We start from the raw sequence: 27,900 nt of genomic DNA, 5'->3' as shown, positions 1-27,900 counted from the left end.
ATTGACATTTTCACCGTTGCTGCATTTGTTTGATTGTTGAGCTGAGTATTGTCAGCTCGCTGTGTGGGCACCTTATGTTGGTGCCTGTAGAATATGTGAGAATTCGGCGCGCTTGTACAGGCTTTATCATCAGTGCTGTGATACTTGATGGGCTTAAATCTGCTGTGCATTGGTTTCCGTGCTTGGTTTCCTGTCTGGTATGTAGCGAGACACGTGTGCAAAACGTGTGCATGTCCTTACGTAGAAAAGTTGCATGTGTTGCGCTGAACGTTGAAGAATTGTGTGTAGGCGTGCAAAAAAGTGCAGCTTTGGCATGTTACAGTGCGAGGACATGTCATGACTTCAATATATTAAATTCGCATATTTATAACCGCAATAAGCACATGGTCAGCATCCTGTCAGAGCATAGTTAGCTGTGCAGTCAAAGAAAGTTGGCATAACCTGTTAGGGCTCCATATGAGGACGCTGCATCACTCGTTCCTTCTCTCAGAGCCTGATCACCTCATCATCAATATTATTAATGGGGATCACCGGGAATACCTTAATGCACACTGCAATGGGAGATCAAGGGTGTGGAGCAAAGATGCTTATGCCTGTAGCCTCTCCCACATGCTAAAACCAGCAAGAAGGACATGGGGCCACTCAAAAATGGGCACAAGTCCCGCTACGTCCGCACATCAAACCCAGGGAAGGAGCTACGTCTATCAAACGCGGCCTTTGCATTGGCACCCTCAGCCGCCGCTTCCTGCGTCGTCACTGCGCCATTGACGGCTGCCGGCAGCGCGCCGGCGGCTGACGCCGCTCCAGCCGCGCCGGCTGCGCTGGGCGGCCCCGTGGCCGGCCCGGCAGCCGCAGCGGCCGGCGCCGAGGCGGCGGGGGGCGGCGGCGGCGCGGCGCGGAGCCAGCCGGCGGCTGCGAGGAGGTCGTAGACCCGGAGGGCGCGGCTGGGCTCAAGGCGAAACATGGTGCGCGCCTCTGAGCGCGGCAGGTGCTGGCCGTCGCGGCGCGCGGCCTCGCGCAGCATCGCGGCCTTGACTGACAAGTACTGCCCCGGCAGCATGCGCACGCTCGCACACAGCTCCCTCTCCTGCGCACACAGTGTCGCGCACCCTGTCAGCACCTGCGTGCTATCTCGTGTGTACCTACCTACACTGTCCCTGCCTGAAGGCACTGTTCATCTCTGAAATCTGGCTTCATCTAGCACCTTTTCTGTAGGCGCACTATCTGCAGCAGCCTTCCTCCAGGAAACTTGGTAGTGGAGTCAGTGATATAGTACCTTGGCTGAGAGGGCGTCCAGGCCAGGTAGGGCTGTGATGTCGAGGGCAACGCCGCGTCGCGCACGCCAGGCCGCAAGCTGACTCGCCACCGTCACGCCGGATGTGCCCGTCGTGTACCGCCCCCGGCCGCCGATTGAGCCGGCCGCCTGCTCGCTCGCCTGCAGCAGCATTAATATACGCGTTCAGCTCTCAAATACCACAGGGCAGGCTTGTCAGAACAACTACTACTGCCTGCTCAGATACTTGCAATCCCCCACTCCCACCAAACGATCCTTTTCAACCCTTCCAGCAAATTTTGGAATTTTTAAATTGCAGAAGAATGAAAAGGTTTTGTTTGGCAGGAGCCCTGTTTGGGTAACAAAAAGCCTTTCAGTTGTTCAGCAAGCGCCAGCCTGCAAAATTGGGACCTCAATGTAAGCACCGGAGCCCAGCAGCATCCGCAGCAAGTTTGTCCAAAAAGCCATCTGACTGCGTCGTGCAAGGACGCCCGGACCTGCACCAGCCTGCGACATGGAGGTACCTGACATGAAAGGCAGAGGCGACAAGACAGGCCTGACTCAGTGTAGACACATTGGCACCCATAGGTTCCTGCAGCAGGGCGACACGCGCCCTGAGAGGCAATGTAATGCGTACAGCAAGGCCTAAAAAGGGTCCGGCCTCTTACGTGGCGGCAGCCGTCAAGGAAAGCAGGGATGCATAGATAGGCCTGACAAGGCCTAGCATGCATTGGACCCTGCAGCAAGCAGGGGCGAACCCGGCAAGGCGCCAAATTGTTGCGCAGATTCAAGGCAGAGGGTGCCCTACTTACCGTTGGGCTCTGCAGCAACGAGACATGGGCCGTGCACGGCAGAATTTGACACTTCTTCAATTTCATCTTATTGTGACAGGCCTGGGGTTTAGGGTTAGGCCAAACCCTAAATCCTTATAAAGGGCATTAAAAAGGGGCCAACCTGCGCTAGGATGGCGGCGTCGTCGGCGTCGGACCGCAGCGGGTGGCGCGCGTGCAGGCGGTCCCCCCGCGCCCCCCTCTCCTCCAGAGCGCGGCGCTTCCGGTCGGCCTCGTACACTTCCGCCTCCGTGAACGTTCGGACGCCCGCTCGCCGCATCTCCTTCAGCTCCTGGGGGCACGACACCGGACCATCTCCATTTATGCAGTCAAACATCAATGGTAACCGCCTACAGCTAAAGACCCGAGCTTGGAGGCTTGCTCGAGAGACTTGCTGTGGGGGCCATGGAGATCTCTTCTCATGCCGTCCCCTTTGCAGGCAAAAGCCCTGGCATCCCACTGAGAATCATGGAGACGAGCTTGGAGGCTTGCTTGAAACAGAATGCGCATCAAAGCGGGAGTCCACAGAATCTCACATCCACTGCAAGCTCTCAGGCAGCCATGCAAGGTCAAGATATATGGAATCAATGAAGTGGTGGTCTGCGCACCAGCAGGCGTGCGCGCAGGCGGGCTTCGAGCAGCAGGCCTTCAACGAAGACCTCGTGGTCCGGCTGCGGCTGGTACCGCGCCAGAGGCCGCAGCCGCGCGTGGAACTCCCTCTCGTACGCCGTCCGCCGCCGCTCCGCTCCCTGATCACACACAGAGCATCTGTCACTTTCTTGACTCTTTGACATTGTCTGAAACCCGCCGATGCACATCATAGAATGTGCATTGATTCCATAAAATGTACGTTGATAGATTTGCTGACTGCAGTGCGCACTCAGCCAAGCCAACAATTTCGAGGAAGTGAACATGGCGGCGGTGCATTGAGTCTGCATCACAAGCTTGCAAGTTGCAATACGTCATCGCCTCCAAATGCACGTCCTCAGAATCGCCGGCTAGGCCAGCACTGTGCACTGCGAGGGCTGCTGTCGCATCCGCAACCCGCCACCAGAGATTCCAAACACAGCCAGACACAGAAAGTGCTTTTCCAAAGTTGTAAAGATGCCTACAAACTCTGTAGAGAGCTCCGCGCAGAGATGCATAATTTGGTTACAAAGGGCCCCCACCTGCATACGCTTGACGTTGAGGAGTCCCCGGTCGCGGATGAACGCGCGCCGTTCCTCGCGGCCGCTCAGCCGCGCGTTGTACACCTCCACCAGCCGAACCTTCTCAGCGCGCTCCTCCTGCGACACCGAGATATATGCTGTTAGTAACACTGCACCAATCAATCCGCGCTTGAGGATTCTATCTACTTCGCAGGCAAGTACTTCAACAGGAGTGCCTTGTTTGATAAGATGTAGAGCTTCCTTCTTTGTTATGGCCTCTGCTCTGATCTGCGGAGTGGTCTGTGCGTAAACAAAAGATGTGGTGCTTCCCTCAAATGTGCTGGACAGCAAATTTTGTGAGATACTACTATCTCTCTGAAGTGTGGGTCTGCGAGCTCAAAGAGGCCACCTTTGGCGTGCCACTGGAAGCTAGCACCCCCCACAAAGCATTGCTAAATAGAATCTTGATTCTGCATTCCCACAGTGATCTCACACTGGGCTATCTCTGACTTATATAATATCTTGCCAAGCTGGCCGACTAGATTCCCCTGGCGGACCTTGACTCAGCATGCGATGATAATCAAATGAGGAGATGACACGTTACAGCATCAAGGGCTAATAGCAGCAGGTGGCACCTAATCTGACAGGATGACAAGAAACCAAAGAAAGTGGAGAATAGCCCAGAGTAGGATCACTTGAACCAGGCAATTTTCCCCCGTATCAAATCAACTTCCAGACGTGCAATTCATGCTGGAGTGACAGGCTTGATGCATATAATAAATGCAACTTATGCATGAGTGACCAATTAGGGGCCGCACCGGACTGTCTTCTTCTTGGAACTCCAGCTCGGCTATGAGCAGTTCTGCGTCCTGGTCAAACTCGGGATCAAACTCGTGCCGCTTGGCGTTATAGCCCGTCAGCTCGCTCTGGTTGGGGCCCACCTGCGCAAACAGCATGAGAGGGAATTCATTGGGAGGGCCGTTGGCTCTTCCTCGTTGACTGGCACTGCGGTAAACATGTTGCATTGGACTCTGTGAGGGGCAGAGTCTGTTTGCTTGCCATGCCCATTCGGGGCTTGAGAAATGACACGAGTGTGAAGGTGGAGACATTGCATTTGTGCAGAGCAAGGATGTTTCCTGCACAGGCCAAGTCCACCCTTTGATCATCAAAATGTTTAAAAGCTGCCCAAAACTGCCGTCAAGCGGTAACACGGGTGTAGGGACTTGCTCATCGCCTTACAGCTTGCCTCACAAGTCCGGAGCAATTTTGAGTACCCGACGCCAGAAAGGAAAGACTTGACCTCTGCAGGGCACTATCAGCCTGGCTGTGCAAGAAGGCCACCACAAGCCAGCACTTCAGATGACCAATCGCAGTGCAGCGCTCATTTGATGCACTTCAATGACAATGCTCCCAAAATAGCGCTTTTTTGCATCGCCACGAAATTTGTCTCGCCACAAAAAAAACCCCAGGACAACAAATTGACTTGAGCATTGCAGGCTGGCTATGACTGTAAACTTCACAAGCCACCCACCTGGACCTTGGCTCGTTTAGAGGCAGGACCGGCTTGACAATTACAGGTACTTGTAAAAAATTTGAAACAGAGGCTACCCACCTGGACCTTGGCTCGCGTAGAGGAAGGGCCGGCTTGCTGCTGCGGCTCGGATGCTGCCAGCGCTGCGGCCGCCTCTCGCAGCGTGACACCTGGCATGCCACGCGTGCCCACCTGCTCCATACATTGCACTTTTCAAGACTGTATTTATTCTTGGATACGCAGAATTCAAAATGCAGAACTAAGCAACGGGAAGGTGTGATTAGAAGTTAATCTGTAGGGCCCTCTCCATCCTATAGCAGCTGCGAGGTCTACCCAGAATTTTCTAGGGTTCAGGCTCCGGTAAACTCGATATTTAAAGGCAAATTAGTGAACACGCCTGCTCCTCTGCAGGGCGGTCCCTTTCACCCTCTTCAGCGTGTTCCGCCCCTTGCTGCGCTGCGATTTCGCTCCCTTCCTGCGCCGCTTCCACGGCTGGCGACGGAGATCCCTCCTCCGCCGCTGCAGCTGTGGCACATTCGACACTCAGGAATCACTTTTCATGGAGGAATTTTCCGGTCGAGCTTTTGTGTCTGTCTTCTTCCGTGAGGGACAAGTACTGGTCGGAACAACGGCCAGCATAAGAGCTTGTCCTGGGGATGCAGCACAGCACGCAAGCACTCGCTTGAGATTTATTTGGCAGAGAAGCTGCAAGCTGCATGGCTTGTAAGCAAGGGTGGGCGTGTAATTAAACTGTGTGCCTGTCTAGTAATATGACTCTCTCGGGTATGTTGATGAGTAAGCAGACGCTCACCATGCCTGACCTTCTTGGCTGGCCTGCCGCCGCCTGTGGGATGGGCTTCCTCCATGTCCACATCTGCAGCGCCTACCAAACAGCCACAACCTTTTGTCATCTGATCTTTTCCTTAGAACTTGTAAGCTCCCCTGTCAAACTCAGCAATAGCCAAAAAGAGGAAGATTGGGGAGTCTTAGCTCTGGTGTTTGTTTTGGCCGCCTGCTGTCGAAGGAGTTTAATGGGTTGAATGGGTTGAGGAATGAGACATGGCAAGGGGGAGGGAGAGGAGTCACCTGCTGCATTGCTGTCCCCCAAGGCATGTGCAGACCCGTTAACATTTGGGGCTCTGGATGCACCCTCGCCCATGCCACCATGATCCTCTTCCTTCACCTGCATCACACACCATTCAGACCTCGAACATTCCCAGCACAGGGAAAAACCCAGGGACACAGCCCTTAATGCACGCCAGTATATTTGACAAAAAAAATCAACCTTCAACCTTTATGTGGTGAACAGCATGACTTTGTGAAGGAGGTCATCCTATACACATATCAGAAAACACCTGTTCTTGGCACCGGCACACCACCCCAATCCATTGCAAACTTCATCCAGCACTCCAGGCAAAGGGTCTGAACCAATTCTCTCATGGCATCCACAACTGGACCCAAGAGCGCACCTCGGTCTTGACGGCCGGCTGCGTGCCAGCGTCGTCTGCGTGCTCGTCCGCGGCCGCGGCGGTGGCGACCCCCGAAGCGACGCCGGACTCGAGCGCGGAGCCGACCGGAGCAGCGCCGGGCGCCTCGTCAGCATAGGCCATGTGCGCCAGCGCCAGCGCGTCCGTCTGCCGCGCCCGCTGCCGGTCCTTGCCCACCTGCGCGCGCATGATGCGGCTCCTGGATGTTGTGATATCTCCAATGGATATACTGGGCTCAAACTTAAATCCATGCCCTCGGCGGTGCATGAAACACTCCATGTAACTTTTAGGGGTCTTCCTATCTCCAAGGTCACCAGGGTCATCTTTCATCGGATTTAGCTTGCCGAGAGCTTTCCAAATCTGGTCTCAAAATCAAAAGGGTTATGTTTGGGAGATGAGGTCTTATTCATCCACGCTTTGCAGCCACAAATAATTAATTAGTGGGGTTTTACTTTGTGCACTCATAAATCAGGGTCACACATCATGATTCAAGAGCTGATAGCTGCTCAAGTCCATGCTGAGATTTTGCACGCATGGGTGAGAGGGCAGTGGCAGCACAATGAGCAGATGTGTCTGAGTTCTGCCTGGAGTTGACGACACCAAATCAATGTCCTATCGAGCCTGCAGAGTTTCTTTGAGGACGCTCCAAGGAGATCAAAGTAAATCATGACATCCACATACTAAGCCAGCTGCACATGTTTTGAGATGCAGGCAAAGCAGATACCTGGCAACTTTCCTATACTGAAACTCATCAGGGGCCTGGATATTCAAAAGTATCGCACCTGCAGCTGGTTGACGTTGGCCATGCTGGCCAGGGGAGTTGGCTCGGGGAAGGCGGGGGAGTTAATATATACAGAGGTGTAGTGCTGCTGGCAGTCCGCCGCCCCCTTGGTGCCCACATGCTCCGCCACTGCCGCCCAGTTGCCCAACCCAAACATGTCCACCCCCTCCAGTATCAGCAGCTCCTCATCCGCCTGCACAAATGCATTGTAGCATTTGAAAGGTGCGGGTGTGGGTGCAGCTGCAAGCAAGGGTGCACCGGCAGCATATGCAGCAATCCTGTGGGCTCATCTGTCTACATACTTTTCAGCCTCAGGACCCCCTGATGATGAACACTGATCATCACTGGGTTGAGAAGAAGCTGGAAGCATGTAGGCAGATAAATATTGGGGGACAAATGCTGCGACCCAAGTAGCCATGCCCGAGCGGAACTCAAGAGAAATTATTCACCAGCGCTTTCTTGCATGCTGATCAACAAGATTGTTCTGGAGCTTTTGTAAATAAATCTTCATGGCACACATGCTAACATCTGCAAGCATGGATGAAGGGAAGGTTAGGTGGCGCACCCCCCAGTCTGGGTGGAACAGGGGAAATGACAGGTTGTCGACGACTCGGTAGGCGTGGTCATTCCTGTGGGGGTGTATCTGGACACCCACGCTGAAGCACTCCAGACACAGGTCAAAGTCGGAGCACACAGCGCACTTTATGCGCACAGTGTTGCTGATGTCCTTCTGGCAGTTGTTGCAGTGGTACAACGCCCTGCATGCATGCACACACACACTTGCATGCTGGGGTTGACCCTTTACTCTGCTGTAACGGTGTGGGCCCCGGTTGGCGGGTGGCGGTACAACTACTGAGCATCATGCCCACGGTCGATTGGGTCTTGCTTGGATTTGGCGAGTCCAACAAGGGGTGGGAATTTGGAAGCCTTTACATGCAGCTTGACTGCAGACGCACCTTGCCTTTGGCAGGAAAAGCGTGTAATGATAAGAGCCTTGCACTTATGTAAGAGTCTGGCCTAAGGGCCAGTGGTGGCCTCCTCTGTTGCAGCGGTGTACAGAAACATATAGCAGGCACGATCACAAGATACATGCATGCGTGCACAGATGGCAGCTAAGTAAAATCTGTGAGCCTCTGCAGCAAAGACTGGGTCGGCGTGCAAGTCTTTGTGTGAATGCATGCATTTTGTGGTGCGCAGGGCGGACCTCTTGCTCTGGTCAGTGGCCTGCAGGGGCCCGCCCTGAAAGCTCTTCCTCCGCTTGCTTGTCCTGCAAAAAGTGTAAATGCTCGAATTTTCCCAAACATTTTGGTTTTGACCCTGTCAGAGACTCTGTACAATGCCGGGCAAGTCCACAAAGAAGTAGCTCAGCAACCGATGGTTCCACTCTTTCGAAGCATATATCTCATCCCAAAGCCTCGTCGACAAGAACATCATCATCGTGATAAGCACCTTGAAGATGTTTGGACGCTGCGGTCTCCATTGTTACCCATCCTTCACTGGTCGATGCTCCCCTCCTCAAGATGCAAACCTTTCTTTTGCTGCTTCCACCACATCCGCCAACCGAATGTGGTGATAGATAATTTTCGGTGCCGAGATATAAATTATCTCTGAAATTATAGAGGCTTTGGGAGTCCTGGGGTCACATCTCCTAATATTGATGATTTGGTGCACAAGGTCAAAGCACCAGGCCTGAACCTAGGATCTTGCATGTGTCTCTTCGCTTTCCATAGAATCATCGACACACTTCAACATCACAACAATGGGCTTGCCCTTTATGATTTGCTCTGCCTCAACCGAAGTGCCAGATCAGGCAACATCGACCATGCAGCTTCGCAACCTTGGGTCAAAGGCAATGAAGGTTTCTTTGCGCGAAACGCAACCCATCTGGGTCCCGGAATGCATAGAATCTCTAACCAAATTACATCTATCGTACTCTTGGTACAAGCACATTGCAGCTTTGCTGACATCAACAGATTCCTTGCAGAGTGTGACCGTGTCTGATCGATAATTGTTGAGAGATATGCTGCCCGTGAGCCCACCAGAAAAATTATAAAAAATTTATTTTGTGTCAAACGGCGCAAAGGATCCTGTAAACGCAGTTCAACACTAATGCAGCGACCGGCATGTTCACAGATGGTTGGAAGGAGACTGTGCCGATTGTTGCAAGCGATGGCGTTGATGTCGTTGATTAGTACAGCAAAATCGGTGAAGCTGGGCAAGTATAATCCCTGCAATGAACCCGGCCTCGCAACGAGGGCAAGTCTTTCTGCCTCCTTATTCAACAGTCTTCAAGCGCTAACATCTTACTGCTGCCACGAATATGGTATATTCGTCCAGCGAAAATTTTGGGACTCGCATTTTATGCAGCAAGAGAGTAAATGCGCAGGGAAGAGGATTCTACGTGGGGATAGCCATGTGGCCGGGTGGAAAAGTAGAAGACTGGGAGCCAGCGTACAACGCAGACACAGGAATTCACGGTCTGAACCCCTGCAACGCGACCAACAACTACAACAACACTGGCCTGAGCGATGCTGCATACCTGGTGATCCCTCTCTGACCCTCATTTTCCAGGAATCCACCGTCCAGGCATGCAGTGTTTGCCCAGCGCAAATACATTCTGCACATCGTTGCGCTTCAATAGCGGGTGATGCTTTGTTGCTTTATAAAGCACGCCCTTGGCGTTATAAGCCCGAGCACCGTGCCCACGCTTGATTGGTTCGTGCTTGGATCTGGCGAGTCCATCAAGGGGTAGGATAGGCGTCAACTTGTCTGCAGACGCTCCTTGCCTCCTGGCAGGATTAGCATCTAACAGTAACATGATGAAGCAGCTTTTATCAAAGCTGCAGTGTTTGCACAGGCTGAGAAGGGAGTGGTGGTGGCAGCCTTTGAGCTGAAGGTGGATCTGCTGATGGCCATGCGCATCAATGGGTCGGACATTGACCGCCTGTTCGCCACCATCAGTAATGCTTCCAGCTCCACTCAGCATGAGGTCATCAGCACCGTCATCTTCAGGTGCAGCGCTGACATCATACCCAGCCATCCTGCCCAGCAGATTCCATCTTTGTTCTTTGATAAGGTTTTGGTATGTTTTATGAATAAGGATGTGGCGCTAAATTGCGCCCGAGCACCAAGACAACATTAGGTATTAGCAAGGCTGGGATCACACAGAAACATCATTGGGGTCTTGAATTGAATCTAGCTCAGGACTGGGTAGTAACCCCACGGAGGGCTACTGGCATGCAAGTCTGTGGCCAGCGCTGCTCGATCTAGCAAAATTGCTTTGGATCTGCAGGGCAGGATTCAGGTCAGAGGCGGTGTACATCAGGAGCGAGGATGCCTACCTGTCGCGTGGCACCGGCCGGGTAAAGAGCCTGGCACTCTCGGCCTCTTTTGGTGACCTCCTTTCACTGCCTGCTCCTATGGTCCGCACAGCATTACAAGCGTTCTCATGGTAGTGGTACCAGGTTGATTTCACTTGCTGTAGCATTGATCCCGGGCTCTGGAAAGGCTCTTGCAGCTCGCCTGCACTGCGCTGAAGCAGAGCGACATACTTGCACCATCTGCTTGTGTCACACCAGAAACTCAAAGCAATAGGCTGCTAAAAGATTTTGTAATTTTGTGGTGCAGACAAGGGCCAGTTGACGTATCTGCTGTGGGATGACGTAACCTGCAACTCATGCGGTGGCCTCACCTCCAAGCAGTGCGTCACTACCGCCACATCCCAGCCTCAGCACTCCTGCGCCGGTTAGCACTTCTCCCAAGACCTGACGTTATTCTTCACCCACTTTTGCTTAGGGCTTAGGGAATATGGATTTAGGGTTTAGGGTTTAGGGAAGGGGCCTTTACAGCAATTATTTTTCACGGGGAATGCAATGGTGGATTTAGGGTTTAGGGTCAATGAAGGGTGGATCATTCAATAAGACACAAAGTGGGTGAACTTTGATGTAAGACCCAACCTCTGCCATGCATAATGGTTCCTTGTGCAAGCTCTCGACATTGCAGGCATCAAGAAACCTCAAGTATCAGCAAACCCCTAATAAGAAGCCCCTTGAATTCCTCATTGGAGAGGCAAGCAACAAAGCATCTGGGAGTTCCCAGCCTTGCTAAGTGTCTTACGATTGCTTGAAAGCGGAGTTCTCAAAAAGCAGTGCCTGGTAGCAAGAAATTTTTCTCTCTCTTCAAGTATCAAACAGGATGACTGAATATGAGCATTGTGTGGCAAATGCAGCCACAGACGAGGAGTGTGTGACGGACGACTGCTCTCTCTCCATCTATATGGGCTTCACGGGTGAAGACCGGCATGGAGTTGCCTTTCAGACCGGCTCCCAAATTCATCGCATCAACCAATACGCGGTCTCCTCGCTCTACAATAGCTTCCTGCAGCAGGTCTGCTGCCCCAAGCTTCTGGAATCACACGCTCTCTCTCTCTCTCTCTTGCCCTGGACAGATGGTCTGTAATTTCCCCAATTTGTACCAGACTGCCCCAAAATTTGCAGGTGTATCTCTTGCAAAATATTGATCTCCTCGAAGGTGCCGGCAGGCATTGAACAGCCCAATCTGAACCATGCCTGTCCTTAAGCAGCAGAGATACAATTCTAATGCATGGAGGAGAGCAGGCCGCACATTCCCCGTCAACAAGTCTGGATCACAGACCTAGTGCTGCATGAGACATCATGGGTGCATGCTTGCGCAGGTTTCGAATGTGCTGGACAATGCGCAGCGCGGGTTTGTGGGAGAAACTCCCATCGCCGACACCGGCAGCGGGGATGCTGCATGACAGGCACTGCCTAGTGGGCACTGGCAGTACATTGGTGTGTAATTGTATGCTGGACGTGCATGCAGTTTTAGTCCATGTGATGTGCTTGTCTGCTCCCAGATTGTTATTATTAAAACACATTTTCCAGTCCTGAAGGACTACGTATGTCAAGCAACACCTGAACATCTGCTGCCATACTGATGGAAAACCTTGCATTGGATGGTTCTGTTGAGATGATGACACTGTACAGTAGATACACTGGCAGTAGATCCATACCTGACCTTGCATCGGTGATTGCATGAAATTACATGCGCAGCTATGTGACCTGGCTATCTCACATGACATCACCGCATGCATATGCCGGTGGCAGTATGATTCATGATTAATTTATATGGCATGATGCCTCACCCTTTCTGTCACGAACAACCCCAGCACACATCTTCACGCACTAGGTTAGTGATGGAATTCACCTTCTGTACAAGCTGCCTTGCCTGCGATTGCAACATGCAAGTGCGCCCGACTGCATTCCCCTAAATCTGAGGCATGCATGTGGGTGATTGGAGCACCTCCAGTCGAGTCGACACGGTCTCCGCAGACGTTCCCTCCCAATTAAGGCTCCAAGAGAAATTTATGTTTTAGAATTATCTTGAACATTCTTGTGGATATTTACAGCCTGGTGTACTTCAAGTTGATCAGTTAGCATAACACAGTCGAAAAGGGGGTTCACCGACTCCTGCCAAAAGACCCCGTTCGGACCTCGGCAGCTGTCGCCTCTGCTTTTATGGAATTATAGGTACTGGTCCGCAGATCTTGAGCTGATATGGCCCTGAAACTATTGCTTACAGACTTTTTATCGTTCGAGTGCAAATTTGCTGAGATGATGCAAGTTATTGTACAGCTTCATGGCCCTTGCTAATGTACTACTGACTAAAGTGGGAGTTACTTAAATCGAGAGGTTTTACGGAAATCCGATGGAAAATGGCTTTCACTAAATGCCCGGGAGTCACCTTAATCTGTACCTTGTCACAACAATCTCTCTTGGACGTGCAGGTGGGCTTGGCATTGACTTTCTGGGGCGGCTCGTGGGGCAACAGATGAGACTCAAGCGCAGGAGGGGCCTCGAGCTCTAGTTTTGATGGGCGCGCCAGCATGCTGTCCAGCGTGACTGGGCAGGAATGCCAGCACCAACAGGTGCAGCCTCAGCAGAGCAGATGCCCAGCTCGCCTGTGCAGGCGCAGCCCACAGAGGCGAAGGATGCAGCTTCAGAGGAGCACCAGTCGAGCAGGCAAGCTCTGGAGCATGCACAGGAATCTCGGATAGAAGGAGCAGCCTCAGAGGATTACCCACAGAGCGGACAAGCTCCGGAGCATGCGCAGGGGACTCAGGCGGAAGGTGCAGCCTCAGAAGAACACCAGCAGAGCACCCATGATCAGGATGCGCAGGCGACAGAGGCAGAAGGTGCAGCCTCAGAGGAGCATCATTCGAGCAGGCCAGCTCTGGAGAAGGCGCAGGCGACAGCAGAAGGTGGAGCAGTGGAGCATCTCAAGCAGCGCAGCAGCGACATTCCCCTGCGCCAGCGCTACAAGAAAATCCAGATGGAGAGGGAACAGCGCGCAGCACGCATCCAGGCATCAAGTCAGAGCCTCACCTTCTCTGCTTTTGCATTTGTCTCCTTCATGCTGCCGCACTGCTGATGCCTGCGGCCTGCACTGTCAGATGCTATCTGGTCTGCAAAGTGTAACTTATCTCTTAAAGCACCAGTGCATCTTTCGCACACCCTCCCGTCACATCATGCCGCTGCAGTCATATCAGTGGGACTCATAGCAGGCAGCTTCTCCTCCAGATGCAGCCTCTGCCTTTGTCTGATCGCCAGGCAGCCTGTCCAGTATTTTGTTCTAATTTAGGTGTGTTCCTCATGCTGGTGCAGGCTCGTCCGTGGGCAGCGCAGAGCCGGGGGCGGCCAGCACGGTGGTGGCGCGCATGCACTACATGACAGCGGCCGAGATGAAGTGGACGATGTCATTTCTGCACACCGCTGAGGTGGCAGCCGCAGGTGAGGTTGCCTGCCCACATCGTTTTGAAACCATCCCATGCTTTCGTGCATTTTGCTCCACTCGTCCTCAAATTTTCCATCCGCAGTACCGGATCAGCCTTCTGTAAACTGTGGCATATTTGTAGCTGCTTGCAAAATGAAAAGCAAAACTACTGTTCTTGGATTTACTCATCGATTCAAGGGCAAGTGAAGCGTGGCCTGCGGTCTTGTGAAAGGCTGAGCATGCTTGACCCTTGAAGGGTACTGCTCTTTTGGTCTCATAGCATATATATTACATGGGTCTCCACGTGAAGTCCTTGCACACATGCATGCAGTGTTTCTTGCGCTGATTCTGGTGGCCAAGCTGCGCGGGAAGGACCAGTGGCTCGCGACGCAGCGCAACCTGAGCATTGCTGATGCAGCAGTCTTTTTGTTCCTCTTCCTGTTGCTCTTCGGGCTTTTCGCTGCCTTTGCTGCGCACGTCCAATGGGCCTCAAGGTGCTCACCGCAACCAGGACGTCCTATCACCTAGGAATATGCCTGCATGCAAGGAGGATGGCTCCTGCAGCGTAGCATGGTATTGAGCCAATCAGGGACTTTGCTGTACTGTTTGTGGAACCTTGTTACACTCATCCTCAGAGAGCAGCACTGCAGTGTCTCATCTCTGGGCAGGGAAACGTTATTCTGAAGCACCTCATGTTGTGAGTCAGCGGCGCATAATCACCTGCGTGGGAGCGCGATGAGCACGCAATTGCATGCTCAGGCCACACGTTGCGCAGGCACGGCCGAGCATGGCCGCAGCGGCAGCGCCGGTCTGCGGCGATCCTGACGGTGGAGGCGCTGACTCAGATCGCCAATCTAGGCTTTGTGGTGGCGGCTGATGTGTATCTGCTGGCGCGGCCGTGCAATGTGCGCTCTGAAGTCACCTTCGGCCTCGCCTTCGGCAACTGGACCTGCTGGAACACCCTCTTCCTAATTTTGACGGTGCGTGCTGTGCTGGTGCCCCAATTGAGAGTGTAGTACTTGCACTGGGGCCTTTATTAATACAAGTGGTCCTTTGCGCTGATCTCTTGACTACCCAAGCGTGTCCTTTTCACTGAAATCCCAAGACAAGCATGTCTTATGCATGCTGCAAATGACTGCAGACTTTGAAAGACCATATTGGAATCTTTCAAAGCCTGCGCCTCTTCAATCCTATCCTGAGAATGCGTGTGCTTTGTCAGTGCAGGTGCGGGCACACAACCTGAACATGTGGCAGGACAGCGATGGAGCACCCAGGTAAGTGATGCCTGAACAACATCAAGCATATCAGCGGGCCCCCTGGCAACCAGAGCATTTGAATGGTAGGAGGATTAAGCATATTGTGTCTAATTGATCAGCAAGGGTTGATGTTGTGATGTGCAGGGGTGACCGCGCCGATGCTGTTCTCCTCGACGCCCCCTGGAGCGTTCATGCGCCAAAGCTCATCCTGTGGGCTTCAGTGGAGGTCATGAAAGCTGTGCAACTTTTACGGTAAGCAGCCCCAACCATTGACTTCCTTGTATCGATTTCCTCCTATCTTCCTGTGCCAAGGAGCTTGCACCTTGCAGCCAAGTGCCCGAGTTCACGAAGGACAAAAATATGACTGGGGGCGTACATTTTGTAAGACAGCTTGTTGATCAGCCTCCTTTAGGGTGTCGTCCAATGTGTGTGCTTTTGCGTTGGAGCTTGACAAGTGCTCTGATTGTCGAATGGTTCTTCAGAGAGAGTCCCCTGGACACTCATAACACCCACAATGTCTCTGCGTATCTCAGCATTTGTGAGAGTGCAAGATGTGCAGCAAGAGGCTGCAAGTCCAGCATGCTCAAGAATATCCCATCTCAAGTCTTCTGGTAGACAACAGCTATACTTTGCAGCAAGTGTTCCTCCGTGCTGCAGCATGTTGCATGACGGTGGTATCATGAGCGCGCCGTCCTGTAACAAGGCGTTCAGCGGGTGCCGCCACAATGCCACCTATGTTGCGCTGGCTGGCGCCATCTTTGCAGTCTTCTTCGCGTACTTCGGACTGTTCTTCTTCTACCTCGGCCGCGCCTTCCGCCAGCTGCGCGCGCACAACTACAGGTGCCAGCAGCCATTTGAAGACTGAGAATTCATTGGAAGACAACTGTTTTCAAAAGGAATTGCCACCATTCTAAGTTTATAAGTCCCAAACGTGGGTTCATGACGAGCTCATGCTCCTGCGACGGGTGGACCTGCGTCAGGCTCTGTGCTCTGGACTTTCAAGGACCCCACCTTGATTTCAGAGCAGAGGGCCTGAGGATGCGGCGCTTGTTGTAGGAGCCTCGGCTCAAGCGAGATAGGCTCTTTCTGTCCGTTTCAGGGAATTTTTGCGCACGTGACAGGCTCAATGCAGGCGGAGAGCTGTCTCTTTCACAGGATGCAGGGTGTTAATAGGCCTGTCCGGTGTGCAGAAGTTACAGGTCTGGTATCTGTGTGCCATGCATGTGAAGGGTGGATAAATCACCTGCGCAGGGATTTCCGAGTGACCAACCAGACGGCGCGCCTAATGTTGCGCACTCGGGTGACAAGCATTTTCATTTTCGCGGCCGGCTTTGTCATTTATTATTTTGTGAGAATGGAATCCTGCACTGCGTGGACGGCCTCCGCTTCTGGCTATATGCCGCTGCACTTAGTAATGACCACCAAGATAGGCGTGCTGCTGTACATGCACACGCCCTCCAATGCGCGCGGCAAGGACCATGTGCTGCGGGTGAGGCCCAAAGTGTTTGGTGCACGTGCCCTGCTTGCTCTATGCGGTGAGAAAGCTTTCGTGAGTCGCCACGAAGGCCACCAGGGATACCCCATGCTCCAGGTCAATGTGCTGTGCATGATTGGTGCCTACACAGGTCTTTAGACGTGTGTTTGACTTCCCTGGTTGTGAACACCTATCAATCAACGCATCTGTTTGGCCGGAAGGTGTTCTGTAACTGGCTATCGTTGCCTGACAAGTGCTCGGTGGCCTGAGCGGACGCAGCCACCTGAATACCATTCTTTTCTTACTTAGTCCCACGGAGACAATTTACAACCTACATTTTCTGTCCAGGTCTGGCTGGAGCAGTTTTCGTGGACGGAAGCGGCCAAGCCAGGGAAGATGGAGCAGCGGCGGCAGCAGCTTCCGGCTGACAGCGCTGCAGGGAATGCCATGCATCGCGAGCCCATGTTCTGCTTCGAGACGGCCATCAAGCTCTACTATTTCTCCCACATCATCTATTACTACGAGAAGGTGTGTGCCTTCTTGAGTATGTTGCAAATAGATGATTAGTCCGCCCATTCTAGAGGAGCGCCAGATGAAATCCGTCCCACACTTGTCGAGGCCTGCCCTAATGTACATCGAGCTGCAGATGCAGGGACTGGGGAGTTCAAAACAGCAAATGCACACATAGATAAAGAATAGTGACTAGGAATTGTTCAGCCAAGCGCCTACGAGGGGACGACTTTAGTTCAGATCATCAACCAGAAAGTAGAAGCAGGCTGCATGTGGTGCAGGATCCCACCGTATGCATTACCAAACCCCCCAGAGAAGCAATGAATGACAAGACAGGCGCGAAATGCATTTTTTGCACTTCACTGTATGCACTTTGACGCCGGTCTTGTTGCATAATGCTTTTCTGGGCTGTTGCCACTGTGATATGCTTAAGAGTGGCAAATACGCACAATTTGCCCTGAGCCTGGCGAGCTTTCTTGACACATCTGGGGTCTACAGCATGAGACGACTCCATTGCTTCCATGGACCACTCCTGGTTGTACTGCGCTGCGTCCTTTCAGTATCATGGCAAACATCCCGAATCAAAAATAAATCTAAATCTAAATACGCTGCTTGCCATGCAGCTGGACGGCGTGCTGCCGGAGTGTGCGGCATGTGCCAACAACCCGGTGGAGCATGTAGGCATGAACAGGGAACGCCTTTCGCAGACGATCGACCACCTGCGGCCCCGCCTTAGTCATCTCAATGACATCAGCGGCCCGGTGCCACCGCCTGATCGTGCGCTGGAGCCCCCGCCCTTCGCCACCCACCTGTCCGGGGTTCGCGACCTTCATCCCTCATTGGGCACGCCTGAGACATTCGTGCTAGGACAGATCCATGATGGGCACTGGCCATATCTCTTTGGGCGTCTCAAGTGTCTTGCTTAATGGGCGTGGTCTGCTCTGTATCACATCTCATGCAAATCTGGCCTGGACCTTGTTCATCTGCCACATGCTGTTGCGCAGAAAACCGGCAGATAGACAAATTTAGACTGGATCTGTGTGCGATGTTCTCTTCTGCCATTTTCTCAATTTCTCTCTGGTGCTGACGCTTCATTTACATAGAGCAGTGCACCAAGTTGCACTTCTGCTCGTATCCCAATCTTGTAGCCCTTATATTGATAAAATGCATGATGTCGCAGGGGGTGAGTAATCGCACAGTGTGCCCAGAGTGCTGCACCGAGAAAGACCCGGCAACAACCCCTGGCGGGGCGGCGGCAGCTGCCGCGAAGCTGGACTCGCTGGATTTTGCGCTCGGATTGTACAAGCTCGAGGACCTGGAGATGATGTGGGAGAGAAGATGGGACACTGTGGCGCTGGTCGGCTGGGGGCCTGGTCGCATCGTTGTGGTCTTTCGCGGCACTACCACACTCAAGAATGTCTTTGCCGACCTGCAGGCATGTCAACCGTGCATACTGTGCCAGGGTCTACCTAGTAAAGAGCAGTTTCTCTTCATGCGCAGTGTTGATTCAACACTTGTGAAGCTCATTTTGGAGGTGGAAACATCAGCTGATTAAGGCAGCATTTGAAGCTTTCGATTATCTTCTCTAGCCCACTAGTGTACCACTAGAGCATGATCATGAGAGGGCTGCTTGTCATGGTTGTCACGGCAAATGTCAATCTCTCCCTGGCAAAGAGAGGGGCTAGGGATAAATGTAGAGTGCCGCAACAGCCATGTCCAGTCGTGTCTGGCAGAGTCTTGAAGGGTTTCCAAAGCTTTGGTCCAAGTATATTTGTCTGAAAGCGCAATGCGCTGGGCTGGCGTGGCACGACGATTGTCATTTCCTCCTGGCAGTTGCTGTAAGATCATAAGGAATGCCAGGAACCACGTGGGATATTCAAAAGTATAAGCATACATACTCACCGTCTGAGAATGTGCTGCGCTGTGCTGTGCAGGCGTGGCAGCGCGCGTACCCGCCCGGGCGCAGCGGCCGGCTGCTGGGCCGCCTGGCAGTGCACAACGGCTTTCTGAAGTCCTACATGGCCAACAGCTTCAGCGAGCGCATCGTCAGCAAAGTGGTGGACGTCGTGCGATCCCACAACTGGCCCAGCACTCAGGTTAGCAAGTAGCGCTGCAACCCTGCGGCATGTGGAACGCGTGGTCTCTGCCTTCTTCATTAGTATCGTTGTTGGCAGTCAGCGAGTCAGAGCAGCAAAATTGCATGCTCACCCGTCCTCGCTGCAACATAGAATGCTGAAAAGGTGATTGTCTGGCTCAACATCTCAGCCAAAAGCCTTGCGCATGAGCAGCATTACAGACAGAGCTCACAACAGGCAGATTGCCACAGCAACTGGCACAGTAATCAGTCACCACCTTGTGTTACATAGGGAAGGTTTGGCGATCACCTGAACAGGCATCACTCCAGGAGGTCACATCAAACCACTGCCATCTTCTATGCAGGTGTTTGTCACCGGGCACTCCCTGGGCGGCGCACTGGCGAATTTGGCGGCGTATGACATCGAGAAGGGTCTAAAATTGGTGGACAGAAAGACGACGGTGTCGTGCTACACATTTGGCGCCCCCCGCGTGGGCAACTATGCCTTCGCGCACGAGTACACCGCCAATGTACCAGATACCTGGAGCATCATCAATGACCAGGTGGGCTGAACTGACTTGATTTTTAAATAACAAAATTCTCAAATTCAAAAAAGAAACAAATAAAATTTTAAAGGAGTCATCCGATGCGTGGGCAACGTGCCCCGGCCTATTGCATTTAGGTCGCCCTTGTTGTTGCATAGAGTCTCAGGTAGCTAGCTCGGAAGACATCTTTGGGATTTGTCCAACCCCGCGCAACGCATGGTCTTTCGTTTCTAATATGCTATGCTGCAAGCTGCCAGCCTTTTCTAAGGTGCTTCGCATTACAACCTGCAGGTTACTTTATTGCAGGAAGCATCCACAGCTTGACTAAAACGAGTGAAGTATGAACCCTTCCGGGGTAGAGCCCTGGCAGTGTCTCAATCTGATGGATAAATAAGGCCGCGAGCATGTATCCCAATGATGGTGACATGTGCAAGGAGAGTGAAATTGCTGCATGCATGCATGCAGGATGCGGTGGCGCGCAACGCGAAATTCTGGCTGCTGTACAAGCGGCCGGGGCAGCGAGTGCTGATCAATGATCGAGGTGACATGCTCGTGCGGCCGTCCTTCGCAGAGCTGTCCATGCAGCAGTCGCCCTTCCTCACCTCCCTCTCCCAGGCACGCTACTCACCCTTTCTAACTTCAACAATCTCTGACTTGATGAAATGAACAAGGCGTCCGGCGTTGCATCAGTCTGTGCATGAGCATTGTCTATGCAGGATAGGTATGTGGATAGGTTGCATGGGTTGCATGTACCTTACGGGCAGATCTTCCCTGAAACTCTGTGCCGCTGAGCAATATGCTATAATAGAAGGGCAGTCCCTGTGCAGTTGGTCTCTCTTCCTAGCCTGCCTCACCCAGGAGCGCTGTCCCTTATCCACTTGCACCTTGCGCATGCGGCAGAAAATCTCAGCAGCACATGTTAGAGCCAGCTGCTCAAAATTATTCAATGTGGAGTAATAACCTGTCAGAGAGCATAGGATAGCCAAATGGCTGCTAATTTCTGAATTCTGTGCCTTGCAGCACTACTTGTTGTCCTACCGCGACTCGCTGGCTGCCGTCTGCTCTGCGCAGATGAACCGCAAGAAACGCGTTCAGGTCAGTCTCTCACCGCAAACTCCCCCCGTCTTGTCATCTTAAGCATCTCTTGACCGGCCAAAAATATATTCACATACCCAGACGGACTCACCATCAGTTCCTGCATGCTTACAGACTTATTGCCATGTCTAATTTGGGAAAGAATGCCTTGTAATAGACAAGTAGAGGGTTTTATCATTGTTCATGCGGATGCAGGGTGGCCTGGCGGGGGTGATGGTGTTATTGGAGGGAGATGAATTCGTGCGGGGAATATTGGAGCCTGCCGGGCTGACGCTGGCGGACGTGCGCAACCGCAACCTCATCTCTGGCAAGTCCCCTCTGCAGGAATGCCCCTGGACGGCCTCGCGCCAGCTGTCACGCCATTGCTCCTCAGCCGTCAGGTGCGCCTGTTTTGGCTGACAGACCTGTTTGTACGCCTCTTTTGTGCAAGGGCTTTCAGGCACAGTTTGAAGCAACACTCTGTCATTATGGGAGGGCAGATTCCTCCTTTGCATGGACCTCTCGCAGGTGAAGCGCGTGTCGGCCCAAAAGATCTTCAACGCCTCACCAAGAAGATATCATTCAAATCCTCGTTCATCTTGTAGCAGGCAATCAAGTACAGTTTGATTATTCCAGGCTATGATTCCTTCCAGCCGGGCATAATCAACAGCAGTGCTGAAGTGCTCTCTTTGCAGAGACTGATGTGGGTGGCTGACGCAACTTGCCTCCGATTCCTTCATGCAACGACAGAATCAGCTTTAAGTTCTAGTGATAGTGCGATGGTTAAGCCGCTCTTTTGGCTAGTGTTCCTTACTTGTAAGTTTCTGAGCGCTGTGTGCGCCGCAGGCCCATGAGCACTGTTGCAGAGCAGCCGGTGTCTCCCTTCCACGAGGTGGAGCTATCACCTGGGCTGAAGCTAGCGCGGTCGAGCGCCGCCCCGGCCGAGCCGGCCGAGGAAGAGCGCGCGGATCAGCCGCAGCCGTCGATGCGGCGGCAGCACACCAAGCACACCAGCAACGACTTCTGGTGGACCGCGCTGCCCAAGAGGGTCAGCAGGTGAGTTGCAGATCCCGACACATAAAGTCCTTGTTGATGGAGTGAACCTGATCAGAGTGTGCCAGATCATTATGTCTTGACCACCTCTACGTGGGCGTCTTGCTCCGCACCATGCAGAGCGCTTGCTTGCTTTGCTCTGTCCAAGTCATGCGAAGCCTCAAGGATATTGGCCGAGTCTGCGTGGTGCGTTGGCACTTTGCTCAGGCCTGGGTTTCAATATACTCAATGTAGTAATTTAAAAAATCAAGCAGAAGCCGTTGCAGATTTGCTTATTACTATTCTGCTCCCTGCAGCCGTCCGTTAGGCCCGCAGATGACGGCCTCTCTGGCCGGCCTGCCGCCGCGGCCGGCCCCGCCAAAGCAGAGCGCGGTGTCAAGACAAGTGCAGAGACTCTCGAGAGCCTTCTCTGGCTTTGCATTCCTGCACGGCGCGGACTCGAGCCATTCTGATAGGCACCATTCCCTCGGTGCAACAGCCAGCGTTCTCGCAGGTTTAGCAGAACTGCTGCGAGGCAAAACACCGACGCCGTTAATCGCCGCAGCCGCGGCCCCGGCACAGGAGGAGGAGGTACACGCCGCAGACGTGCAGTCAGCGGCGCCGCTCCGGGGGGTCCGGTTTGTCGGTGGCGAGCGGGGGTTCCCTGGGGGGTCTGAAGGTGGGTTTAAGCCGTTGTCGCATGAGGAGCTGGCTGCCAAATTGGGCAACATGGAAGCCGGCCTGCACGTGGCTGCTCCGCGCGCGAAAGAGCAGATAGCAGGGATTTGACTGGCCACACCTCATCTTGCTGGTCAGTTGTATAAGTAGCTGGAAACATATTTTTGAACCTGCAACAACTTAGGAACTGAGAACTCTTCCATTTGCAGATAAACATTATGTAACACAGTCGATATTGTGGTACTACCATCTATTAGAGATGTGCGGCACGGGTCCAGTGTGTAGCTCGCATGGTCATCGAACAATCACGCCCGCCGCAAGAAAGCGAGTTCACCGCTGATTAGATTGGTTCTAAATTCGCCATGAAGTTGATGCAGACTGTTTCAGCATGGAGTCCCAGCAGAGTATAATGACAGAGGTAGCCATTCAGGCTCTGCCGTTCAGCGATCATTCTATGAATATGTATCTATACATTAATGCAATATCGAAGAGTTCAGCAGTACTACTAGTGCCCTGTACCATTGTGACTTGCCTTTTGAGTGCCTGATCAGTCAGGTGGCTCAAATGCCCAAATCTAATTCGAACAAGCATTTGGTTATAATTTTGAGGCTTCCAATCATCAACTTCTGACGCTTTTGCTTGCTGCTTTCGTCCAGCACACTCTGTAGGAATCGGCTGTGCGTTGGTGCTGCATGCCACGTACTGTGTTGATCTGATAATATGACTCTTATGAATGTGAGGCCCCAGGGGGATTAAGGAAAGCCCAGTGGTGCGGCAGCCCAAAGGACGAGGCTGGTTTTGTAAACTCTCAGTTGAGTCAGCTTGCAAGTGTATTCATATAACGTATGGCCGGCTTTTACTGCCACTGTGGTTCAGTAGTAATGGTCTGACCACAGCCCAGTTGGCAAAGGCAGGTAATTACGTCACAAGGTGTAAATAATTGTTATCTGCCATTCTGATAGTGCTTCAATTAGAAATATGACTTTCCCAAACATAATTCGGGCTGTGAATGACCCATGCGCCTTGAAGCCCCGTTGGACGTTGACCGAGCAGTAGATGTAACGCATCCTTTGCAAATGAGCACAGCATTGCGTTTCCGATCAAACCGCCGGTTCCTGCACAGGTTTACGGCAGATGATTCAAGTACGTTACAATGTTTTCGGCATGCAGGCGTTGCAGTAAAGTTGCGTGTGCCCAAGGTGAGACCACATCTAAGGTTACGAGAGAGCTTGGAGCGCAGGCTTAAAGGAATGGGTACCGAGCTGCGCAAGTATTTTTCGAACGTCGACCTCGATTTGCCTTTCACGGGCAGGTTAGTCACCCCATCTCAATAATAACAGATCAGCAGCTGCCGCGGCATTCGACGCCAGCCTTCGTAAAATCTTGCTCCCGCCCTTCCTTGGCACTATAAAATCCTGATGAGCGACGAAAATGTCACACATATCTGAAAACCATCCCAAAGGCTGAGGAAACGAGCGCCGTCGTCTGCATACCGGAATCCTAAAACGCGGACCTAGGACCTGATACTCGCGGTAAGCAATCAGAAGGGTGTGTGCAACACGCCTGTTGTTGTCGCATTCTCAAACAGCCATCTTTGAGGACTGCAATGATTAGTTTGTATTGCTGGTACTGTGACAAGGTTTCACCGGTCACCTCAGGATGTGCAGTGGGGTGTTGGCAGGTAGAGGGTTGGTCGATCCCAATCAAAATGGCTTCACCGCAAATCAGATTCATCCTAATATGCGCACTGGTCATTGCGTCGAGCGCAGCAGCCCAGCAGGTACGCCAAACCGGACTGTGCGGATCTCCCCATAAGTTAATCCGAGACAGCACTTAACGCATTTATGGAAAAACTCAAGAATAAAATTTGAGAATGCACAATTGGAAAAAGGATTTTTTTCACTTGATCCAGGAAAAGTCAACCGCGACGAGGTACTTTTCCCAGAAGTTTTCCGCTGTCGCCGGCGAGACGTACCCTGGGGGCACCTACAAGTTCAGCAACGTCGCAAACTTCCCCGGGTCGTCAGCAATCTCGGCTTCCCTGATTACCCTCGTGCCAGGTGGACTGAGAGAGCTGCACTGGCACAACGCCAGCGAGTGGGCGTACGTCCTCAACGGCACCTGCAGGTGGGAAACTTTATTTGCACCCTCCTTCACAGTGGACCTCTGTAGGTTGTCTTTCCAGCATATTGGATGCACGAGTTACCCCCAAAATCAGTGCAAGTCAGGAGGCCGCTCCTGCAAAGCTCCATCCTGTAAAAGACATCATGCCGGCCATGCTGGATGTGAGTGTTCCAAAAGGACTAAGGATCTGCATGCATTATCTGGAAGTCTGCGGCGCACACAGATGTCAACAGCAGGAATGTGATGCAAGCAGCACACTTCAGTGAAGGGAATTCTCTACGGGGATTCTTGCAGTATTACTGCGTACTTGAATCTGAATGTGCGCTGACGGCGTTACTGCTGTGCTGTGCAGGGCCACTGTGATGGAGAGCACGATGCCCGGCGCCCAGCGGCCGACAGAGACATGGGACTATGGCGCCGGGGATATTTGGTATTTCCGCCCCAATGAGGCCCACATGGTGCAGGGCCTCGCTCCCACCGGCTGCACCTACCTGGCAGGTGAGTGATCTCCAGATCCCTTGCACTGCAGACACATCTCATGGGCAGATTTCTGCTGTTTGAATCGCTTGTGCTGGCATTGCTGACTCAAAAGTGGATGCTGCAGACACCAGACACAATGTACTGATGCATGCCAAACCGCAGATGTGTACAGTCCAGGGCCTTAACCAGAACCTTCTGATTTGAATGGAGCAGAAGACATCATGGAGGCTAAATCCCGGTAGCCTTTGTCAAAGAATAATAGGCTTCATCACTGGAGGCCTCAGTTTTGCCAGCTCCTGCATCTTGAGACTCAGCTGCAGAGAACAGAAGCAATGCAATGAGCCCGTGAACTGACATGCTGGTGGATTCGCGCGCAGGTTACAACGACGGCGCTTTCGACGACAAAAAAGCCCTGAGCATGAGTGCGTGGGCTTCAACGCTCCCACCCGAGATCTTGGCAGAGAGTCTCGGCGTGAACACATCAGACATCAATGACGGGATATCCGCGAACACATTCACCTTCCTGCCCCTGGGGCCCGTTCCGGATATCTCCCTCGATGACTTCCGGAACACCATCGCTCGGCCGCCGGCGCTGGCCGTCAAGCAGACTCACCGCTTCCAGGTGTCGGAATCCATACCCCTGGTGAGCCCCTTTTTCTCATTTTCACATTCCCTTTATGCCATAATAATTGCCCAAGTGGCAGTGTTTCTGCTGCTCAGACTCCCGAAATGCGAAAGACCAGTGCCACGCATGCATATACACTACTCCTGGAAGGTGTATGGGGTGTAGCGAAAGCACAGATGGTAGCGCCGAGCGCTGACCGTGCGCTGCCAGCTGGCAATGAGTCATTGACAGTCAACGTGACCAACTCCGGCCTGTTCTGGCAGATCGACGCCGCCGGCGGCTGGGTGCGAGAGGCGTCAACCGAGCTGTTTCCCATCGCCAGTGACATGAGCGGCGCCGTCATCAGATTTGCTCCGGGGGGACTGAGGCAGATCCACTGGCATCCCAGCCTCAGCGAGTGGCAATTTGTCATCAACGGCACTCTGCGGGTGAGGCATCCATGCATGTATCTGGTATGAAATAACCTGCAGCTTTGCAGCTGGGCATGCGATGCCCTGCGTTGTCCTTGCAGATATTGCCTGGATCAGTGTAGGCAAAATAACGCTGTCCACCAACCTTCGCAGCAGTGCAATGGTCCTTCCTTCTGTGTGTTTTGACATTCCGGGCAGCTGCAGAAAGAGAGCACTCGGGCCAGGAACGGTGATGCAGTGTGCTGTGTGCTATCACCTGCACCATCTCAAAAGCCAGAGATCTGAAACAGAAAAGGTCTAGCAACAATGACAGTTTATCAGGCGATCAAGCTGAGAGCAAGTGGCAGCTCTTGAGACCCAGAATTGCTGCGCGCAGGTGGGTGTATTCTTGGAGCCAGGGGTGTTTGAGGAGGCTGTACTGGGCGCGGGCGATGTTGGCTATGCGCCGAAGGGGTCCGGTCACTGGCTGCAGAATCCGTCGGAGACAGAGGATGCGTACTGCATTCTCATCTTTGACGACGGCCCCTTCACCAGCATCGAGCTGCCCTGGGTCCTTGGCAACGTCCCCTACCAGGTAACTATTTGTCTCTCCTGTTTCTTCAGGTTTGTTCTGTCTCAGAATGTGGCAGACTCAGTGGGAGGGAGATCAGCATCAGCGATGAGCTGCCAAAGCCCCTTTGGTCAGCAAAGTCTACAGGAAACATCATCAAGCTTGGCCAAATTGTGAGGCATGCCCAGTAGCAATTTTTTTCAAGGTATTCCGGCAAGCTTAGCAGTGCAAGGCATGTCTGTGGGCATGATCAGACAATTCTTGGGCTGCAGGCTGCTTGCACAGCATGCTTTTTGGTATGCCAGTGCAAGGTCGTCCGTGCTAAGAGATGCTATGTTGTCAAATACGCTAGCCATCTGATGAGTATTTTGACGTTACTGGTGTTTTCATGTGCAGGTGTCTGCCACCACGTTGAACAGCACACTGGCATTTGCACAGTCCATCAGCTACAGCCAGCCCTCCATGGCTGGACAGAACATCAACAGCTCCTAATTCTAGGATCCCAGTACATAGACAGTGTAAATTCCAGCTAAGGAGCACCAATGCAGCAGCAGCCACCTACTTACCAGTACTTACCAGTACTGACAGCAGCAGCCATTGTAAAAGCGCTGCATTTTTGGCACGCAGGACCCTTCATGATGGAGCACCCTGAGCTTTTTTTTAAGAAATGAATGTGTTGAAATAGTAGTTGAGACTGAGAACTTGAGAACTCTGAGGCTTGCGCAAAGTGCCTCGGCGTAGATCAGAAGTGCTGCACATGACATTCATGGGAACGGTTTTTATGCTGTAGTACTGTCCCAGAATCTCGAGTGTGGTCTTTTTAGGCCAGCTGCCTCTGCCGGCATGCCAGGCTGCCATGGCAAGCATTGCATCACTGTAGCGATGAATATTGATTTGAGATATTGGACTGCTGACATCAAGTTGCTCTACAGAGCAAGCGCCAAAAGTATGGGGGAAGGGCTGCCTCGCAGTGGAAGTAGTTATTGTCACTGCCTGCCTACATCCAAAATGTTGAGCTAGCAGTTGTGAAGGCTGCTTGAATGCGCCTGCGTGCGGCCAGACTATTGCATGCATCAATAATATTACATTAATGTAGACAGGCGTGACTACCTAGGTTCAAGCTATACAATGTAATCATTATGTGATACCGATTGGTATAAATATCCTCTACTTGCAGTTGCTCTTGAATTTCGCTTACGCAATTGGCATCCATGCGTATGCAATGC

General features: G+C 52.7%; 4 protein-coding genes across 4 annotated transcripts; 3 read left to right on the top strand and 1 right to left on the bottom strand.

Annotated features, from left to right (window-relative positions):
- Positions 1 to 898: 898 nt before the first annotated feature.
- COCSUDRAFT_1634 (hypothetical protein) lies at positions 899 to 7,807 on the bottom strand (the record flags this gene model as incomplete). The annotated part of the gene is made up of 8 exons (XM_005647367.1): positions 899 to 1,087; positions 1,277 to 1,354; positions 2,228 to 2,395; positions 2,712 to 2,852; positions 3,273 to 3,389; positions 4,070 to 4,282; positions 7,052 to 7,243; positions 7,616 to 7,807. Coding segments are annotated over 8 exons (1,290 nt in total), but the record flags the coding sequence as incomplete, so codon positions are not given.
- A 1,656-nt stretch (positions 7,808 to 9,463) lies between these two features.
- COCSUDRAFT_42464 (hypothetical protein) lies at positions 9,464 to 11,827 on the top strand (the record flags this gene model as incomplete). The annotated part of the gene is made up of 6 exons (XM_005647366.1): positions 9,464 to 9,592; positions 9,908 to 10,062; positions 10,343 to 10,443; positions 10,678 to 10,794; positions 11,279 to 11,436; positions 11,744 to 11,827. 6 exons carry the CDS (start codon positions 9,464 to 9,466, stop codon positions 11,825 to 11,827), a joined length of 744 nt encoding a protein of 247 aa, XP_005647423.1.
- Positions 11,828 to 12,981: 1,154 nt separating this feature from the next.
- Positions 12,982 to 22,596, top strand: COCSUDRAFT_64001 (hypothetical protein; the record flags this gene model as incomplete). The annotated part of the gene is made up of 18 exons (XM_005647365.1): positions 12,982 to 13,441; positions 13,734 to 13,859; positions 14,174 to 14,336; positions 14,618 to 14,822; positions 15,067 to 15,116; positions 15,243 to 15,350; positions 15,756 to 15,938; positions 16,350 to 16,587; positions 16,921 to 17,100; positions 17,706 to 17,900; positions 18,263 to 18,439; positions 19,017 to 19,178; positions 19,522 to 19,719; positions 20,167 to 20,253; positions 20,722 to 20,796; positions 20,992 to 21,176; positions 21,622 to 21,831; positions 22,125 to 22,596. The coding sequence occupies 18 exons, from the start codon at positions 12,982 to 12,984 to the stop codon at positions 22,594 to 22,596; spliced, it is 3,474 nt and encodes a 1,157-aa protein (XP_005647422.1).
- Positions 22,597 to 24,193: 1,597 nt separating this feature from the next.
- Positions 24,194 to 27,166, top strand: COCSUDRAFT_64000 (RmlC-like cupin; the record flags this gene model as incomplete). The annotated part of the gene is made up of 7 exons (XM_005647364.1): positions 24,194 to 24,265; positions 24,398 to 24,612; positions 24,962 to 25,107; positions 25,467 to 25,732; positions 25,891 to 26,142; positions 26,501 to 26,698; positions 27,071 to 27,166. 7 exons carry the CDS (start codon positions 24,194 to 24,196, stop codon positions 27,164 to 27,166), a joined length of 1,245 nt encoding a protein of 414 aa, XP_005647421.1.
- Positions 27,167 to 27,900: the final 734 nt, after the last annotated feature.

This window comes from Coccomyxa subellipsoidea (genome assembly GCF_000258705.1).
Source record: "Coccomyxa subellipsoidea C-169, whole genome shotgun sequence".
Classification (NCBI taxonomy): domain Eukaryota; kingdom Viridiplantae; phylum Chlorophyta; class Trebouxiophyceae; family Coccomyxaceae; genus Coccomyxa; species Coccomyxa subellipsoidea.
This window is presented reverse-complemented; position numbering and strand designations above follow the sequence as displayed.